Source organism: Anabrus simplex, chromosome 8 (genome assembly GCF_040414725.1).
Source record: "Anabrus simplex isolate iqAnaSimp1 chromosome 8, ASM4041472v1, whole genome shotgun sequence".
Taxonomy (NCBI): Eukaryota; Metazoa; Arthropoda; class Insecta; order Orthoptera; family Tettigoniidae; genus Anabrus; species Anabrus simplex.
In genome coordinates this window covers 207831812-207852819 of record NC_090272.1, presented here as the reverse complement: position 1 = coordinate 207852819, position 21008 = coordinate 207831812, and the positions used below count along the sequence as shown (strand labels likewise).

The following is a 21008-nucleotide window of genomic DNA, read 5'->3' as shown; positions in this document are numbered from 1 at the left end:
TTTAAAGGTGGTAAGGAATGGTAAAGATCCACCATATTATAACAGCGAAGTAAAGATACTAAGAAGGAGGTGCAGGTTGGAAAGAAATACAGTTAGACATGGCTGTGGAAGTAAGGAGAAATTGAAGGAACATTCTAGGAAATTGAATTCAGCAAAGAAGTCAGCTAAGGATAACATGATGGCAAGCATAATTGACGGCCATACAAATTTTAGTGAAAAATGGAAGACTATGTATAGGTATTTTAAGGCAGAAACAGGTTCCAAGAAGGACATTCCAGGAATCATTAATGAACAAGGGGTGTGTGTATGCGAGGATCTTAAAAAGGCAGAAGTATTCAGTCAGCAGTATGTAAAGATTGTTGGTTACAATGATAATGTCCAGATAGAGGAGGTGACTAACACTAAAGAAGTATTAAAATTTACGTATGACAGCAATAACATTTACAGTAAGATACAAAGGTTGAAAACTAGAAAATCAGCTGGAAATGATAAGGTTTCGGGGGATATACTAAAGATAATGGGTTGGGATATACTCAGGGGCGTAGCCCGAGGGGGTTACTGGGGGTTAGAACCCCCCCCATGGAACTTTCACAAAAAGAAAATAAATATAAACTGACAGTTAACAATAAATTAAATAAACATTGCTTAAAATAGATAGATAATAGATAATAGATAATAGAAATTAGATAATGTCTATTAACTGTTGGAGTATGCAAATTCAGTGTCTGCATGACTGCCGCGCCGGCTCTTTGTTCGTAGTGTGTGCGTGTTTCGAAACTCCGCCGGCTCAATCAGCTGTCTCGATGCCTCGACACCACAACGTTTCGTGTACCGTGTGTCGCGTGAACAGAAGCTCAGTCCTTCCGTACATGTCAGCTACATCGATGCTTTGAAACAGAAAAGATTTTTGAAACGGTGACGGTGGTTTGTTTATCTTCTCGCCTCAATAGAAACACTCCGATTGACATTGTCCTGAAGTTGAACTGACACTCGTTAATAGACGCTTCATATTCCGCACCGCAAGTCAAGTTACTAAAAGAACAATGTACTCCGCATTGTAAGGTATTTGTTGTACATAGAAAAAGGACATTATTGTTCTCAAAGCAGGGTCATACTATGCTCCCATTTGTCAAGTGCAAACGTTTCGAAAATTATGTTTTTAAACTTCAAATTGAACTAGATTTTAAAGCTGGATTAGGCCAAATCTGTTACTGTACGACCAACCAGATGAAGTAGACAGAGAAAAGAAGTATATCTACCTGCCTACAGAGCCATATAACAACAATAAATACGAGCTTGACGACGTAGAAGTGAGGGGTCTCATGATCGGTGCAAAAGGGACAATCCCTAAGAAGACGAGTTTCAACATCAGTACCAAGGACATCAAAGCGCTCAGGGATTCTCTTCTGACACTCATTCAGACACCACTTATATTCGCCAGACAAAGATCATGGATTGATCATTTACAAAAAAAATCCTTATACACTGACTGACAGAGCAAATGCAACACCAAGAAGGAGTGGTCAGAACCTTATGCCAATTGCAGGGTAGACTGACGTCACTGAGGTATGCTCATGATGTGAAATGCGCCGCTGTGCTGCGCACGTAGCGAACGATAAATGGGACACGGCGTTGGCGAATGGCCCACTTCGTACCATGATTTCTCAGCCGACAGTCATTGTAGAACGTGTTGTCGTGTGCCACAGGACACGTGTATAAGTAAGAATGCCAGGCCGCCGTCAACGGAGGCATTTCCAGCAGACAGACGACTTTACGAGGGGTATGGTGATCGGGCTGAGAAGGGCAGGTTGGTCGCTTCGTCAAATCGCAGCCGATACCCATAGGGATGTGTCCACGGTGCAGCGCCTGTGGCGAAGATGGTTGGCGCAGGGACATGTGGCACGTGCGAGGGGTCCAGGCGCAGCCCGAGTGACGTCAGCACGCGAGGATCGGCGCATCCGCCGCCAAGCGGTGGCAGCCCCGCACGCCACGTCAACCGCCATTCTTCAGCATGTGCAAGACACCCTGGCTGTTCCAATATCGACCAGAACAATTTCCCGTCGATTGGTTGAAGGAGGCCTGCACTCCCGGCGTCCGCTCAGAAGACTACCATTGACTCCACAGCATAGACGTGCACGCCTGGCATGGTGCCGGGCTAGAGCGACTTGGATGAGGGAATGGCGGAACGTCGTGTTCTCCGATGAGTCACGCTTCTGTTCTGTCAGTGATAGTCACCGCAGACGAGTGTGGCGTCGGCGTGGAGAAAGGTCAAATCCGGCAGTAACTGTGGAGCGCCCTACCGCTAGACAACGCGGCATCATGGTTTGGGGCGCTATTGCGTATGATTCCACGTCACCTCTAGTGCGTATTCAAGGCACGTTAAATGCCCACCGCTACGTGCAGCATGTGCTGCGGCCGGTGGCACTCCCGTACCTTCAGGGGCTGCCCAATGCTCTGTTTCAGCAGGATAATGCCCGCCCACACACTGCTCGCATCTCCCAACAGGCTCTACGAGGTGTACAGATGCTTCCGTGGCCAGCGTACTCTCCGGATCTCTCACCAATCGAACACGTGTGGGATCTCATTGGACGCCGTTTGCAAACTCTGCCCCAGCCTCGTACGGACGACCAACTGTGGCAAATGGTTGACAGAGAATGGAGAACCATCCCTCAGGACACCATCCGCACTCTTATTGACTCTGTACCTCGACGTGTTTCTGCGTGCATCGCCGCTCGCGGTGGTCCTACATCCTACTGAGTCGATGCCGTGCGCATTGTGTAACCTGCATATCGATTTGAAATAAACATCAATTATTCATCCGTGCCGTCTCTGTTTTTTCCCCAACTTTCATCCCTTTCGAACCACTCTTTCTTGGTGTTGCATTGTCACTGTCAGTCAGTGTACTTAACGAAGTTGTTATAGTGTATTCTTTGTCTTTACGCAGCCACCAAGTGGATTTTGATAATGAAATAAAAATAATACCGATATTCGACTCTTCTTAGATGAATTACTCATTTTATAATCATTCTAGTTCACTTGTTAACTATCTTACCATGCTTTCGTAACTACATGGTTACATGTACGTAAAACCGAGCGAGTTGGCCGTACAGTTAGCTGTGATCTTGCATTTGGGAGATAGTGGGTTTGAACCCCACTGTCGGCAGCTCTGAAAATGGTTTTCCGTGGTTTCCCATTTTCACACCAGGCAAATACTGAGGCTGTACCTTAATTAAGGCCATGGTTGCTTCCCTGTCACATCTACGTATCTACCTATCTACGTCGGTGTGACGAAAAGTAAATTGTAAGAAGAACAAGAAAAAGGAAATTGAAGACAACAGAAAGAAGATTATTCCTGTTATCGAAACTATCATTTTGTGTGGCCGCCAAGGTTTACCCCTTAGAGGACATAGAGATGATGGACCCATTATATTGAATGATGAAGAGCCTACTGAAAATGATGGAAATTTTAGTACTTTCCTTCATTTTCGTGCAAGAAATGGGGATGAGGATTTAAAAACTCATTTGCTTACAAGCAGCCGCAATGCTATGTACATTAGCCCACAAACTCAAAACGAGATCATTCACGTATGCAATTACTTTATTGTTGAAAACATCGTGCGCAGAGTGAACAGATCACAGTGTTTCACTATAATGGCCGATGAGACAAGTGACTTTTCTGGAATGGAACAAATATCACGTTGTGTTCGGTATGTCAACCCTGACTCTCAGACACTCAGGGAGGACTTCCTCCAGTTTGTACCGATCACTGACGCCTCTGGAAGAGGTTTGGCTGCCAAAATAATTGATGTGCTTAAGAAGATAGGAGTCAACTTAAATTATTTAAGAGGACAAGGATATGATGGAGCTAACGCTATGAGTAGGCAGTTTAATGGCGTCCAAGCGATAATAAGGGAGACCTACCCGTTGGCTTTGTACGTGCACTGCAGCTCACATGTTCTCAATCTTGCTATAACCCATGCATGCTCAATGCAAGGAATCAGAAACTGTTTGGGTACTGTGGGGAATATTTGTTCATTTCTTAGGTGTCCTAAAAAGTTAAATGCATTTAAAGAATCGGTAGATGCCACTGTTCCTGAAAGTGAAAAAACGAGGCTTAAAGCATTGTGTCTAACAAGATGGGTGGAGCACCATGACTCAATTGCAGTATTTCTAGAACTGTTTGATGCCGTCGTTGCAGTTCTTGAAAATATAGTACAATGGAATAATAAAGAAGCCTGCACTAATGCTCTACATATACTAAATCAAGTATTTAATGTAAGTGCTCTTCTTAGCAGATTTTTCAAAGTGAAGAGTTGGACATTGCAAAAGCATTTTCATATGCTAATGTTGCGGAGGACAGAATTATCAAGATCAGAGGAAACGCAGAAGAGGAGTTCATAAACATATTTATGCAAGCAAGAAAGAAAGCTTCTCAATTGGACACACAAATTACCATTCCTCGTATAGCAAAGCGCCAAAGGTAATGACGGTATCGGCCAAAGGAACACAAGGGCCACGAAGGGCGTGAAAATGAAAGACTCCCTAGCCCTCGCAAACCTAATAGCGTCGGGGTCGGAAAAGAACAAGAGTTGACCAAGAGAGGTCGGATAGGGTAGATGAAAGTGAGAAGCCTGGCACAAGTAAGTGGAAGCAATGCCAGGACTCAGCTAAGGGCCCCGTGGTCGCCAACCCACGCTCCAAAGTTCATAGCCCTTGGGGCGTATCCTTATGACAGTCATACATGCGCGTACCAGACACGCACAAGCAGTTACATTATGTTATATCTTAATTTTGTAACTGTAACCCCCTCCCCCATTGGGCGATCCTGGCTACGCTACTGGATATACTGTAGTACCATATCTGAAGTACTTGTTTGATTATTGTTTGCATGAAGGAACTTTACCAAATGAATGAAGAGTTGCTAGTAGCCCCTGTATATAAAGGAGAGGGTGATGGACATAAAGCTGAAAATTATACGCCAGTCAGTTTGACGTGCATTGCATGTAACCTTTGAGAAAGCATTATTTCTGATTATATAAGATATGTTTGCGAAATTAATAACTGGTTCGATAGAAGGCAGTGACGGTTTAGGAAAGGTTATTCCACTGAAGCTCAACTTGTAGGATTCCAGCAAGCTATAGCAGATATCCTGGATTCAGGAGGTCAATTGGACTGTATCGCGATTGACCTGTCTAAGCATTTGATAGGGTAGATCATGGGAGACTACTGGCAAAAATGAGTACAATTGGACTTGACAAAAGAGTGACTGAATGGGTGGCTCTGTTTCTAGGAAATAGAACTCAGAGAATTAGAGTAGTTGAAGCTTTAACTGTACCTGTAATAATTAAGAGGGGAATTCCTCAAGGCAGTATTATTGGAACTTTATGTTTTCTTATATATATATCAATGATATGTGTAAAGAAGTGGAATCAAAGATAAGGTTTTTTGCAGATGATGTTATTCTGTACAGAGTAATACATAAGTTACAAGACTGTGAGCGGCTGCAGGGTGACCTCGATAGTGTTGTGAGATGGACGGTGGGCAATGTTATGATGATAAAGGGGGTTAAAAGTCAGGTTGTGAGTTTCACAAATAGGAAAAGTCCTCTCAGTTTTAATTACTGCGTTGATGGGGTGAAAGTTCCTTTTGGGGATCATTGTAAGTATCTGAGTGTTAATATAAGGAAAGATCTTCATTGGGGTAATCACATAAATGGGATTGTAAATAAAGGGTACAGATCTCTGCACATACTTATGAGGGTATTTAGGGGTTGTAGTAAGGATGTAAAGGAGAGGACATATAAGTCTCTGGTAAGACCCCAACTGGAGTATGGTTCCAGTGTATGGGACCCTCACCAGGATTACTTGATTCAAGAACTGGAAAAAATCCAAAGAAAAGCAGTTCGATTTGTTCTGGGTGATTTCCGACAAAAGAGTAGCGTTACAAAAATGTTCCAAAGTTTGGACTGGGGAGAATTGGGAGAAAGAAGACGAGCTGCTCGACTAAGTGGTATGTTCCGAGCTGTCAGCGGAGAAATAGCGTGGAATGACATTAGGGGACGAATAAGTTTGAGTGGCGTCTTTAAAAGTAGGAAATATCACAATATGAAGATGAAGTTGGAATTCAAGAGGACAAATTGGGGCAAATATTCATTTATAGGAATGGGAGTTAGGGATTGAAATAACTTACCAAGGGAGATGTTCAACAAATTTCCTATTTCTTTGCAATCACTTAAGAAAAGGCTAGGACCGAGCTCGATAGCTGCAGTCGCTTAAGCGGCCAGTATCCAGTATTCGGGAGATAGTAGGTTCGAACCCCACTGTCGGCAGCCCTGAAAATGGTTTTCCGTGGTTTCCCATTTTCACACCAGGCAAATGCTGGGGCTGTACCTTAATTAAGGCCACGGCCGCTTCCTTCCCACTCCTAGCCCTTCCCTGCCCCATCGTCGCCATAAGACCTATCTGTGTTGGTGCGACGTAAAGCAACTAGCAAAAAAAAAAAAAAAAAAAAAAAAAGGCTAGGAAAGCACCAGATAGGGAATCTGCCACCTGGGCGACTGCCCTAAAAGCAGATTAGTAGTGATTGATTAGCTTTCTGAGGCTATTACAGGATTACAAGATGTCTGCCATGACCTTGAGTTGATAAGCCTTCTGGAGATGGGCCAGGCTAGCCCCCTGCCTCCTCTACAAACACACTCTAGGTCTACTTCTTGACGGACTGGAGCGATCGAAAAGCTAACGTGGACCAAAAGGTGTCAGCTTTTATAGCGGAGAGGAAGGTTCCAGAATTCTCTGGGCCGAAGACTTGAACACACACCCAAATCCCATTGGATAATTAAATAAATATAATTCTTTTTGATTTGCTAACATTTCAGAACACCAAAAATAATCTAGAAACAATTCAGTTTTAGAAACATATAAATATAAAATTTTTCTTGGAAATTAATTGTCTATCCTCTCACCAGAGGAACACATAAGTCGACAGTACAGACATCTAACGATAAACGTTCAAACTTCTTCCAGTCCACAGTTTGAAGTACATAATGCAGATGGCCTTCTAATAGGCGCTCGTTTTAAATGCACTGTGTTTATGTACCTCCAGTACAATTATTATTATTAACCGCTGGCATCGCGGTGTGAGAGTAGCGTGTCTGCCTGTTAACCGAGGGCCCCGTGTTCGATTCCCGGCCAGGTCAGGGATTTTACCTGGATCTGAGATTTGATGGTGATGATGCTTGTTGTTTTAAGGGGCCTAACATCGAAGGTCATCGGCCCCCTGAGATTTGGTTCGAGGTCCACTCAGCCTACGTGATTGCAATTGAGGAGCTATCTGACGGTGAGATAAGAATAACGGCAGAGAGGATTCATCATACCGACCTCACGACACCACAGAATCTGCAGGCCTTCGGAGTGAGCAGTGGTCGCTTGGTAGGCCATAGCCTGTTTGAGGCTGTTGCGCCATGGGGGTTTGGTTTAGATTATTATTAGTCAGCCCGATGGTGTAGATGTAGCGTGTCTGTGTCTTATTCCAAGGCCATGGGTTCGTTTTCCGGCCAGTTCAAGGATTTTAATTTTGGACTGGGGAGTAAAACGGGGTTCACTTGATACGAGATTTTCTCAAGCTCTTAGTTACAGGAAGAAAGCGCACAGTGAGATGATGGCGCTACTGACCTAGAGTACATAGACAACACTGGTAGCAGAACGTGGTTCACTTGATACAAGCTCTTAGTTACAGGAAGAAAGCGCACAGTGAGATGATGACGCTACTGACTTACACTAGTTGCCATGGTTACAACGGTGTCGGGTAACTGATGACGTTAATTCCAGATAGACCTCAAACTTTGATCTTTTTTGCGGGTAAGTTCATGCTTGCATTTACTGAAAAGATGCTCGCTGTAAAACGGCACTTGAAGGAATGCAACATTTCTCTTGAAAATTAGTTGTCAATCCTTTCACCAGAGGGAGCACATAAGTCGACAGTAGAGACATCTAACGATAAACGTTCAAACTTCTTCCACTCCACAGTTTGAAGTACATAATGCAGATGTCTTCAGAAGTTTCTTTTACAATATGCTTTACGTCGCACCGTCACAGATAAGTCTTATGGCGACGATGGGATAGGAAATGCTAGGAGTGGGAAGGAAGCGGCCGTGGCCTTAATTAATTTAGAGCCGCAGCATTTGCCTGGTGTGAAAATCGGGAACCACAGAAAACCATCTTGTAGGCTGCCGACAGTGGGGTTCGAACCCACTATCTTCCGGATACAAGCTCACAACAGCGCGCCCCTAACCGCACGGCCAACGCGCCCGGTTGTTTAGAAGTACTGGAACAAGTAGCTGCGTGGTTTGTGTCACTGAGCTGTCAGCTTACATTCGGGATATAGTGTGTTCGAACCCCACTGTCGGCAGCCCTGATAATGATTTTCCGTAGTTTCCCATTTTCATACCAGGAAAATGCAGGGACTTTACTTCGATTAAGGCGGTCGCTTCCTTTCCCCTCCTAGCCCTTTCCTATCCGATCGTCGGTGCGACGTAAAGCAAATTGAATTGGAAGTAGTGGCGTGATAAGAAGTCCTCATACAACACTGGTGAAGTTACTCATTATGCTGTAATAGAATTTTATTGGAAAAGTTATCTTCATCATCTTTAGTCTCCGGTATCTACTTCTGTGCGATGTAGGTAGATTACCACAATCTAACGATTACAATTGTACTTCAAGAAGTAAATTACGAGTAACAATTGCATTTTTCAAAAAGTAACTGTTACAAGTAAGAAAATACATTTTGTAAAAAGTGACTGTTACAAGTATAAAATACATTTTGCAAAAAGTAACTGTTACAAGTATAAAATACATTTTGCAAAAAGTAACTGTTACAAGTATAAAATACATTTTGCAAAAAGTAACTGTTACAACTATAAAATACATTTTGTAAAAAGTGACTTTTACAAGTAAAATACATTTTGTAAAAAGTGACTATTACAAGTATAAAATACATTATGTAAAAAGTGAGTTTTACAAGTAAAAATACATTTTGTAAAAAGTGACTATTACAAGTATAAAACACATTTTGTAAAAAGTGACTTTTACAAGTAAAAATACATTTTGTAAAAAGTGACTTTTACAAGTATAAAATACATTTTGCAAAAAGTAACTGTTACAAGTAAGAAAATACATTTTGTAAAAAGTGACTATTACAAGTATAAAATACATTTTGTAAAAAGTGACTGCTACAAGTATAAAATACATTCTGAAAAAAGTAACTGTTACAAGTATAAAATACATTCTGAAAAAAGTAACTGTTACAAGTATAAAATACATTTTGCAAAAAGTGACTGTTACAAGTATAAAATACATTTTGCAAAAAGTAACTGTTACAAGTATAAAATACATTTTGTAAAGTGACTGTTACAAGTAAGAAAATACATTTTGTAAAGTGACTGTTACCAGTATAAAATACATTCTGAAAAAAGTAACTGTTACAACTATAAAATACATTTTGCAAAAAGTAACTGTTTGTAAAAAGTGACTGTTACATGTATAAAATACATTTTTCAAAAAGTAACTGTTACAACTATAAAATACATTTTGTAAAAGTGACCTTTACAAGTAAAATACATTTTATTAAAAGTGACTATTACAAGTATAAAATACATTCTGTAAAAAGTGAGTTTTACAAGTAAAAATACATTTTTTAAAAGTGACTATTACAAGTATAAAATACATTTTGTAAAAAGTGACTTTTACAAGTAAAAATACATTTTGTAAAAAGTGACTGTACAAGTATAAAATACATTTTGCAAAAAGTAACTGTTACAAGTAAGAAAATACATTTTGTAAAAAGTGACTTTTACAAGTAAAAATACATTTTGTAGAAAGTGACTTTTACAAGTAAAAATACATTTTGCAAAAAGTAACTGTTACAAGTAAGAAAATACATTTTGTAAAAAGTGACTTTTACAAGTAAAAATACATTTTGTAAAAAGTGACTTTTACAAGTAAAAATACATTTTGTAAAAAGTGACTGTTACAAGTATAAAATACATTTTGCATAAAGTAACTGTTACAAGTAAGAAAATACATTTTGTAAAAAGTGACTTTTACAAGTAAAAATACATTTTGTAAAAAGTGACTTTTACAAAAAATACATTTTGTAAAAACTTACTATTACAAGTAAGAAAATATATTTCGTAAAAAGTGTCCGTTGCAAGTAAAAATACATTTGGTGAAAAGTGACTATTACAAGTAAAATAAATTTGGTAAAAAGTGACTATTACAAGCAAAAATACATTTGATGAAAAGTGACTATTACAAGTAAAATAAATTTGGTGAAAAGTGACTATTACAAGCAAAAATACATTTGATGAAAAGTGACTATTACAATTAAAAATTCATTTCATGAAAAGTGACTATTACAAGTAAAAATACATTTGGTGAAAAGTGACTATTACAAGTAAAATTACATTTTATGAAAAGTGACTGTGTTGTTTGAGTCATCAGTCCATAGACTGGTTTGATGCAGCCCTCCATGTCACGCTATCCTGTGCTAACCTTTTCGTTTCTACGAAACTATTGCATCCTACATCTACTCTAATCTGTTTGTCATATTAATATCTTGGTCTACCCCTATCGTTCTTACCACATACACTTCCTTCAAAAACCAACTGAACAAGTCCTGGGTGTCTTAAGATATGTCCTATCATTCTATCTCTCCTTCTCGTCAAATTTAGCCAAATCGATCTCCTCTCACCAATTCGATTCAGTATCTCTTCATTCGTGATTCGATCTATCCATATCACCTTCAACATTCTTCTGTAACACCACATTTCAAAAGCTTCTATTCTCTTTCTTTCTGAGCTAGTTATCGTTCATGTTTCACTTCCATACAATGCCACGCTCCACACGAGTTTTCAAAATCATCTTTCTAATTCCTATGTCAATGTTTGAAGTGAGCAAATTCCTTTTCTTAAGAAAGCTCTTCCTTGCTTGTGCTAGTCTGCATTTTATGTCTTCCTTACTTCTGCAATCATTATTTTACTACCCAAGTAACAATATTCATCTACTTCCTTTAAGACTTCATTTCCTAATATAATATTTCCTGCATCACCTGCCTTCGTTCGACTGCACTCCATTACTTTTGTTTTGGACTTATTTACTTGCATCTTGTACTCCTTACCAAAGACTTCGTCCATACCATTCAGCAGCTTCTCAAGATCTTCTGCAGTCTCAGATAAAATAACAATATCATCGGCAAATCTCAAGGTTTAGATTTCCTCTCCTTGGATTGTGATTCCCTTTCCAAATTTCTCTTTGATTTCCTTTACTGCCTGTTCTATGTAAACATTGAAAAGAAGGGGGTACAAAATGCAGCCTTGCCTCACTCCTTTCCGGATTGCTGCTTCTTTTTCAAAGCCCTCGATCCAGTTCAGGATGAAATTTGTAGTTCACTCACTCCGGAAGAACTCCGTCCTTAGCCCCATTCCGATGTCCAGTGTTCTCTTCCACTCCGCTACAGCACACACGTTAGCTACACAGCGGCTGGCCCAAGAGACCCCACACGACGGCAGGCAATACAGAACGAGTCCTTAGTTCTACCAAATACGGTAGAGACAATTCGCGACACTTCCGGATTTAGCCTTGTTGAAATGGGAGACAATTCGCAAGTGGCGCTCCTAGTGGCGTGACCTGAAAATTCACGCTAAATTAAAATATCAATGGAAAAACATATACGGAAATGGATAAATAAATTATGTCTAGAAAGAATGTGTTATTAATATATTAACTTTTAGTTGGTACAGCAATTCTGGATAAACGAATGAAGAATTATTGAACAGGTTATTATTTAAAGACTGAAATTAGACATATAATCAAGACGTGAAATGGACTGCTGTGAAAAGGCCTGATCTTTCATTTACGCATTACTTTTTTAGCTTTAACAGTCCTGTCTGAACTTTCACGGGCAGATTTGTCTTTTTTTCCCATGTAAAAACATTGTATCATCACATTAAGACACTTGTCAATAAAAATATCGACACATTCCTTACACACATGATTCAATGAATTAATATTTAAGAGATGGACAATTTTCCTCTTAACTTGAAGCCTACTAACAGAAAGAAAATCTATAAATTTAGCATCAAAAACATTCAAAATTTCCCTATAAGCAATACTTGCCATTGCATTAGGATAAAGCAAATTTACATCATCATTTTGTTTCAACAAAATATGTACATTTCTTAAGTCACCCATATTTTCTTCAGTGCTTGACAAAGCAATACGGCATTCCAAATGGGGTAACTTGGATCACAAGCAGCCACACACACATGTACATGCATTTTCCTGAATTAAATCAAAACCCACAGATCGCACCTACAACAACACATCGGTATTGAAGGTTAACTACTGCACTATACAATAAAGTAAGCTTATTATATTTTAAGCCGGTTAAAATATTGGTCGCGCAGGTCAGAAGTTTAGGAAGTACTATGCAAATCTCGTGTCACTTGAAGAATATGTATGCAAACACAATATTTATCTACATTTTCTTGTCAAGAGGGAAACGGAGGAAAGACCGTGAATCCTTCTGCACTTCATAGTTATTGCAGCCAAACACAGCACATATCTTTCCACTCATCTTGAGAGGAGATATAAAGGAATAACACACGCTACTATTTACTATTGTCAACTTACTGCATTTTCTGAAACCGACACGTGCCAGTTACCGTTATCATTGTTGTTACAGTGTTACTGTTAAAATTGTTGATTATTGTTGCTACTTAATATTGTTGTTTATACCTTTGTTATCTTTTATACTTATTTAAACTTATTATTATTATTAGTGTAAAATGGCCCTCCATAGGCTGTATCTAATAATTAAATAAATAAATAAATAAATAAATAAATAAATAAATAAATAAATAAATAAATAAATAAATAAATAAATAAATAAATAAATAAATAAACGCATAAATATCGCCAAAAACTTCACAATCAAATACACGTGCTCTTATGACAGAATCATTAACTCCAGGTCACTCCGCTAGACAGAGCTCTAATCGCTGTCCCTCAATATCTCGCAGAGTGTCGCGTATTGTCTCTACTGTATTTACTGTATTTACTGTATTTGGTTCTACTCCAGCAGACTGCCGCTCTCAACTCACACTCGTCCACTGGCTGATTGAACTCACACTGAACCGAACTAACTCACTGACAAATCACTCCAGTCTTATACAGGGTGGTCAGAAACGATGTGAACAGAGCATATGAGCTTTAGAACGTTTGTCATACTGATAAATAACTCGATATCTCGCCTCGTTCTCATGTGATCAGCTGCTGAAGTTAGCCAAACAGATCGCTTCGCGAGCGATATCTCGCCCCATTCTCATGTTATCAGTTGCTGAAGTTAGCCAAACAGATCGCTTCGCGAGCGATATCTCGCCCCATTCTCATGTGATCAGCTGCTGAAGTTAGCCAAACAGATCGCTTCGCGAGCGATATCTCGCCCCGTTCTCATGTTATCAGTTGCTGAAGTTAGCCAAACAGATCGCTTCGCGAGCGATATCTCACCCCGTTCTCATGTTATCAGCTGCTGAAGTTAGCCAAACAGATCGCTTCGCGAGCGATATCTCGCCCCATTCTCATATTATCAGTTGCTGAAGTTAGCCAAACAGATCGCTTCGCGAGCGATATCTCGCCCCATTCTCATGTTATCAGCTGCTGAAGTTAGCCAAACAGATCGCTTCGCGAGCGATATCTCGCCCCATTCTCATGTTATCAGTTGCTGAAGTTAGCCAAACAGATCGCTTCGCGAGCGATATCTCACCCCGTTCTCATGTTATCAGTTGCTGAAGTTAGCCAAACAGATCGCTTCGCGAGCGATATCTCGCCCCATTCTCATGTTATCAGTTGCTGAAGTTAGCCAAACAGATCGCTTCGCGAGCGATATCTCGCCCCATTCTCATGTTATCAGTTGCTGAAGTTAGCCAAACAGATCGCTTCGCGAGCGATATCTCGCCCCATTCTCATGTTATCAGTTGCTGAAGTTAGCCAAACAGATCGCTTCGCGAGCGATATCTCGCCCCATTCTCATGTTATCAGCTGCTGAAGTTAGCCAAACAGATCGCTTCGCGAGCGATATCTCGCCCCATTCTCATGTTATCAGTTGCTGAAGTTAGCCAAACAGATCGCTTCGCGAGCGATATCTCGCCCCATTCTCATGTTATCAGCTGCTGAAGTTAGCCAAACAGATCGCTTCGCGAGCGATATCTCGCCCCATTCTCATGTTATCAGTTGCTGAAGTTAGCCAAACAGATCGCTTCGCGAGCGAATTAAAGTGAGCTTTACGAGGCGGTGTTGCTAAGTCTGAACGTGGCTTGGTCGGCTTGAGAGCTATGCCAAGAAATCAGCATCAAACATTAACACATCGTGGGTTTCAGGCGATGCCACTGTAGCGTGCTTGCTATGGGGAGAGCCTATCAGATGGGAGGTCTTGTTCAAGTTCCTCCCCTCCTCCCTTCTATTGGCCGGTTATAAGCCACGTGCAGAGTTAGCGACTCCGCCTCGCAAAGCCCATGTGAAGTCGCCCGCGAAGCGATCTGTTTGGCTAACTTCAGTAACTGATAAAATGACAACGCCGCGAGATATCTACTTTTTCAATTATTTATCAGTATGGCCAACCCTCTAACGTTGATATACCCGGTTCACGTTGTTTTGGATCATACCTAAGCCAATCGTTCCAGAACAGTCCGGAGGCTGGACACATCCAGAAACCTCGCTTCGTAGAAGAATCCAGGTTAATCGTATCGTAATTTCCATTTGGACACAGCGCCACCACGGATGAATGGAAAGGGGGGGGGGAGGGGGCGGCCTTCCACCTAGGCTCGACCTTGAGTGGTGCGGCATGGCGGCAAGGGGACGGGATGGGCCGGATAGTGACGTCGTGCTTCAATCGCTGGTCCTACCAAAGTCGGAGATTGAGATGGCGGACGTGGAGGCTGCTCGCGTTGCAATATCTTCATTTAAAGAATGTCCAAGGATACCGAAAATGAAAATAAGTAGATAGAATCAGTCAAAGAGAATCGAACAAGTCCAAGATGTCAGAGACTGGGCGTAAGAGAGCCTGGCCTGTGTGCAAAGAAAGAAATTCGAGGTGGCCGAGCGTCACGAAACATATGTGAGTAGAATTAATCTCTAGCCTAAAGAAATAGTTAAATCCGAGTACACACAAAAGATGTAATAGCGTCGCTGGAAGTTGGAAATAGTGTGATTTCACAACATTCGTAAGAAGGGAGTCTAATAAAAGGGATCTCCCTGAACCTGAACTCTGCTGATTAATTTGTTCCTAACACCACGTGACGTATTCTGCGCCCAAAAGACATGAGACTGTCACTTTGACACAGACCCCGGCCTCTGAAAGGTAATGAAGTCTTCTCAAAGACGATGAGAAAATGGTTGACAAGAAAAATACTTTGACAAATAATACAGTTTACATAATATATTCGCTGTCGTGAATAATCTTTAGCCTCTGGTAGCCATCGACTGTATATTTCAAGAATCAATCGTCCCCGGGCACATCATTACTTACTGATTGCCAAGAACTCAGAGAGTCTAGAAACAAGGAAAATGCATCGCCAGACTTTACCTTCAGAACGAAGCTCAGTAAAATGCACCAGTACGTCACTAATAATAATCATAAAAGCGGTGTCTAGCTAGTTATAGAATTTTTCGACACTGACATCAACGCGGGCTGTTGATAAATACCGACTCTTGGCATTTGTTGGGTTAACAACTGATTCCCCAATTTAATCAGGACATTCCAAATTATTATTTTTGCAGTTCTATTGAAATATAAAAATACCATAATATTTGAATTTTAGCGTTGCGACTGCCCTTAATGCAAGTATACTCATGAATTGAATGATAAGGTAAATTAGTGCAATGTGTTTCTCTTGTGTCGCGTACTTCAATATCCTACAGTAGAGTCGACAACTGATTGGTCTTCATAATAGGATGAAACGCTCCAATATATATTCTGATATTTTCTTATGCTCTAAATCCTTCTTTCTGCAGGCCTGAGCCTCAAGTGTAATGGGATGCGGCCCTAGTCTGCCTGTAATAGACCGTCCTGTCAGCGAGCCTCCCGCTACCAACCGCTTAGAGACAAGAATTCTTCAGGTAAGTGACACTCCTTCTTAAAGACTTACTTTTCTAATTATTATTTTTTTTATTTCCATATACAAGCCCAAACTAATGGAAATTGACAGAGCGGCACAGATCCAGCTGACAGGTTGATTAAGGGAACTGGAGGTGGTAAATGACTTTATGTACCTTGGCTCGACCATCTGTGATACTTGAGATCTATGTTGGGACCGCCGTGTGCTGTAAACATTCTCTGTTTAAAAATTATTTGTATAAAGTTTTGTTTCAAATTCATGTTGATTGAAAATTTTTGTGGTAACTGTGGTTGGACAGCAAAATGCTTTTGGAATTTTGTTTTGTGTTATATAAAGAAGATTATGTTTATTTGCTTTTGAAAAATGGCGTATGGCTTTTAGTGCCGAGATGTGTCCGAAGACTTCGGCTCGCCATGTGCAGGTCTTTTGGTTTGATTCCAGTAGGCGACCTGCGCGTCGTGATGAGGATGCAATGATGATGAAGACGACACATACACCCAGTTCCCGTGTCAGGGAAATTAACCAATTATGGTTAAAATTCCCGACCCTGCCGGGAATCGAACCAAACGCCAGCACGCTAACCATTTATATATGGAGCCGGACATTTGCTTTTGAGTATGTCTTGTACTGTTGTTTAATTTTGAACTGGTGAACATTTAAAGACTGATTTTTCTGAAGATCTTGATGCGAAATTTTAGGTTTTATAGAATGTATTGTGTAATTGTAGTTTAAAACTTGTGAGGCAGGGTGTACTGCCATGTGTCATTTTTAGGAGTATATTTCCAGTCGTTTCCTGTAGTTTGCTGGTTCATCAGAAAGAATATTCTCGAAAAGATTTCTGATAGTCCAGAATAACAACCTTTCCTGTTGGTGAATCTAATGGCTGGAGTAGTAGCGGGCTTACCTGATTGGCTATTCGTGAGTTTCTCAATTTCCGGCCTTTCGCTCCTCTGCGGGAGTGGAGGTCTTGTCCGCGTCTTCGATTTCTGACCGGCCTAGCAGGCGGGCGCACGTCTGCTTTCGTCCCGCTTAGGATGCCAGCCCCTAGGTTAGTACTATGTTCTTGTTCTTAACTTAATTTAAATTCTATGTAACGTTTTTTTTTGTTGCTATTTTGCTTTACGTCGCACCGACACAGATATGTCTTATGGCGACGATAGGAGAGGAGAGGCCTAAGAAGTGGAAGGAAGCGGCCGTAGCCTTAATTAAGGTACAGCCCCGGCATTTGCCTGGTGTGAAAATGGGAAACCACGGAAAACCATCTTCAGGGCTGCCGACAGTGGGGCTCGAACCCACTATGTCCTGATTACTGGATACTGGCCGCACTTAAGCGACTGCAGCTATCGAGGTCGGTCCATGTAACCTTGAGAATGTTTGCTGCACACGGCGGTCCCAACATAGGTCTCATCACTCGAAGTTCTGACAAAGAGATTAGGGGACGTGTTACCTTAGGGCGCGTTACCATGAGAAAACTCACAAAAATATGGCAGAGCAGAGCGATAACAAACAGTAGAAAGATTAGACTAGTTGATTCTCTTGTGTTTTCTGTCTTCCTTTATGGTTCCGAGATCTGGACCCTCGAGGAAAGAGAGAAGTACCGTATCGACGCTTTTCAGATGTGGTGTTTCAGAAGGATGCTCCGTGTACCTTGGATGGTGCATCTATTATTCAAGAACTGAATATCTCCGAACGTCATAAGGAGAATCGTCCAATTCTTCCGGGCATATTGTAAGATGGGAGAGTGAGAATCTGGAGAAGTGTATCATGGAAGGCAGAACACCACGAGGAAGGACATCGAGCAGGTGGATTGATCAAGTTCTGCGTACCACCCGTCTGAATCTTCAGCAGGCTTTAAGAGAAACTGAACATCGTCAAAGTTGGCGCCGCTTAATCAACAATATTGTGTGAAGTCAAATGGAGTTACGATGCTTAGCGATGAGTTACACGACTCATGATGATGATGAAACAATTTCAACCTATGGTTGCTGACTCCATGCTTGCCATGAAAGACGCGAGTGTAGAGGAACGCACCGTAAACTCTCACTATGTGGGGAAGAATGGTTCACTCATTTCCCGATCATCTTTACTCAATATGCAGGGTGTATCTAAAATCCTGTTTACAGATTGTTCAAGACAACATGGAAACAGAAACGTGTGCCAGAAGACTGGGGAAAGGGAATAATAACACTAGTCTTTAAGAAGGGAGACAATAAAGTGTGCACTTCTTCCAGGTGTAATACAAGCTTTAATATATTTTAGCAATTGTATAGAATTCTCCCTCTCTCTTTCTATTGTTGTTTTATATTCACTATTCATATCACAAGTGTCAAAAATACTATAAAGAATATAAGAGATGAGAATGAGAAGAAATGTAGAAGGAGAGTTGCAAGAGGAACAACATGGCTTTGGAAGTGGAAGATCTACAGTGGACCCAATATTCAGCATGAGGCAATTAATGGAATATAATAGAGTACTCCCATCCCCTAATTCTTGTATTGGAATTCATTAAAGTTTGATACATGCATTAAATTTTCCTCTTATAATTATCTGATTATTACTGCACTAAGTATAATTTATTTTGTCCTGGACGTTAACAATACTCTATTGTCCAGGACAACATGTATCTTTACTTAGCTTATCGAATGCTTGCTTTTGTGTCACAAGTCTTTTGGAGTATCCTACCATTAACAGCATGCCTTACTTAACGGCTGAATTATGAATAGAAGATGACACGACCATACAACCACTTATAAATTACTCCGTTTGACATTAATTTTTAACCTACTAGTAACTATATTCATTATTCTAGTATATGAAGGCTTCTTATCTATCTTATCCGTATCCTTCATTACTCTCGTTTGTACCTATTTACGGGAATAATCCCCGCCACCGAATAATCCCCGCACCCTAACTTTAGGAAGGCTGATTTTGAAAAATAAAATTCCAACATTGACTCAAATAAAACCCGCACCCCAATTTTGTGCCTATTCCTTTTAAATATGCGGGTATTACTCGCGTAAATAGGTGTTTCTTTTGATGTTTTCAATTTCCTTTTTCCACATACTTTTTAAAATAAAAGAATTGCTATTCTTCCCGGTGTAATTCACTCTTTATTTAATATTTTAGCAATTGTATAGAATTCTCTCTCTCCCTATTTTTGTTTTATATTCACTTCCCAGGCATTTTACTCGCAATCCTTCGGTTGTGCTGCAAACTCTTAATAGATGCACTTCTTCCATTTCTTCTCGACAGAGTAAACACTGATTTTCGTTATTTCTCTCTCTCTCTCTCTCTGACCCTTATTTTATAAATTCCCATAAGCCACCATACAATTATCTGTTAGGAAGCTTTTCTCTCCTTAATACCATATTTCGTATGATTTTACAAAATTCCAGCCGTGTCCTTTTAGTCGTACAAATTAATGGAAAATATTTGCGAATATGGAAAGATCTAGTCATGACATTCATAGATCTAACAAAGGCATTCGATACTGTTCCCTGCGAGAAGGTGTAGCAAACCGTGGTCAAAAATACTGGGTACACAAACTGTAGAAATGTTGCAAGTAATATACAAAAAACCTGTGTAAGCAGCGTACAGGCTGACATAATGGTTTAGAAATGAAACTGGACAAAGACAGGCGAGTGTGTGGCACCTCTTTTGGTTCTAATGGTTATGTACGAAATTGTAAAGGAGAAGAAGGAAGCATATGGGAATAAGGAGGCGGAGTTATTACTATTTGGTCTGGGGGTGTGACTCCGTGGCTCAGGTGGCCTCTCATCGCTGATTTCCGTGGTTCAAATCCCGGTCACTCCATGTGAGATTTGTGCTGGACAAAGCGGAGGCGGGACAGGTTTTTCTCCGGGTGCTCCAGTTTTTACTGTCATCTTTCATTACAGCAACACTCTCCACAATCATTTCATTTCATCTGTCAGTCATTAATCATTGCCCCAGAGGAGTGAGAGAGGCTTCGGCAGCCGGCACAATTCCTATTCTCGCCGCGAGAAGGGGCTTCATTCATTCCATTCCTTACCCGGTCGAATGACTGGAAACAGGCTGTGGATTTTATATATTATCTGGTCTGGGGAATGAACAGAAAAGAAGTACAAGAACAAATTGATGCACTGGACAAGAAAATTGAAAAGTATGGTATGAAACTCAGCGCAGAGAAAAACAAGACCATGGTGATATCAAGAGGAGCAAGGTAAGTGAAAGGCATTGTGAAAATTTGTTGTCAAAGCCTGTGTTGGTGCGACGTAAAGCCAATTGCAATAATAATAAATAATCAGTTGTAAAATTCATTGAAGGAAAAATTATCACCGTTTCAATTCAGTGTAGCGCAACTCATATTTCTTAACTCCTTGCATAACTAGGACATTAATAACCAGATTCATTTGCATCCTTCCAAGACATTGTGGAATGCAAAGTTGGTGGCTTTATAGGGACTGTCGGTGTAACAGAAACAGGAAACTTGTATTTCGTCCTAGTCATGCCATGTTGAAAATGTTCCGAACTTGGGACATAGATAAAATACTTCCGTAAAATGTAAGGGAGAAATTTTAATTAAAATACGTATTTTTATGTTCTCCGTTTTCAGGAAGAATTGTCGTAAGTTTACATACTGGGTATATTTCTTGTAATAACTCACGGTACAGGTTGGCATCAATCAATCAATCAATCAATCAATCAATCAATCAATCAATCAATCAATCAATCAATCAATCAATCAATCAATCAATCAATCAATCAATCAATCAATCAATCAATCAATCAATCAATCAATCAATCAATCAATCAATCAATCAATCAATCAATCAATCAATCAATCAATCAATCAATCAAT

General features: G+C 40.4%; 1 protein-coding gene across 1 annotated transcript in view; it reads left to right on the top strand.

The window, feature by feature from the left end:
* The window catches only part of LOC136878701 (calpain-A), a 191126-nt gene that overhangs the window by 56591 nt on the left and 113527 nt on the right, over positions 1-21008 (top strand). Inside the window, exon 2 of the mRNA XM_067152127.2 lies at positions 16065-16169. Within this exon, the coding sequence (XP_067008228.2) occupies positions 16083-16169 (87 nt within the window). The 5' untranslated portion in view covers positions 16065-16082. The remainder of the gene's footprint in view (positions 1-16064; positions 16170-21008) is intronic.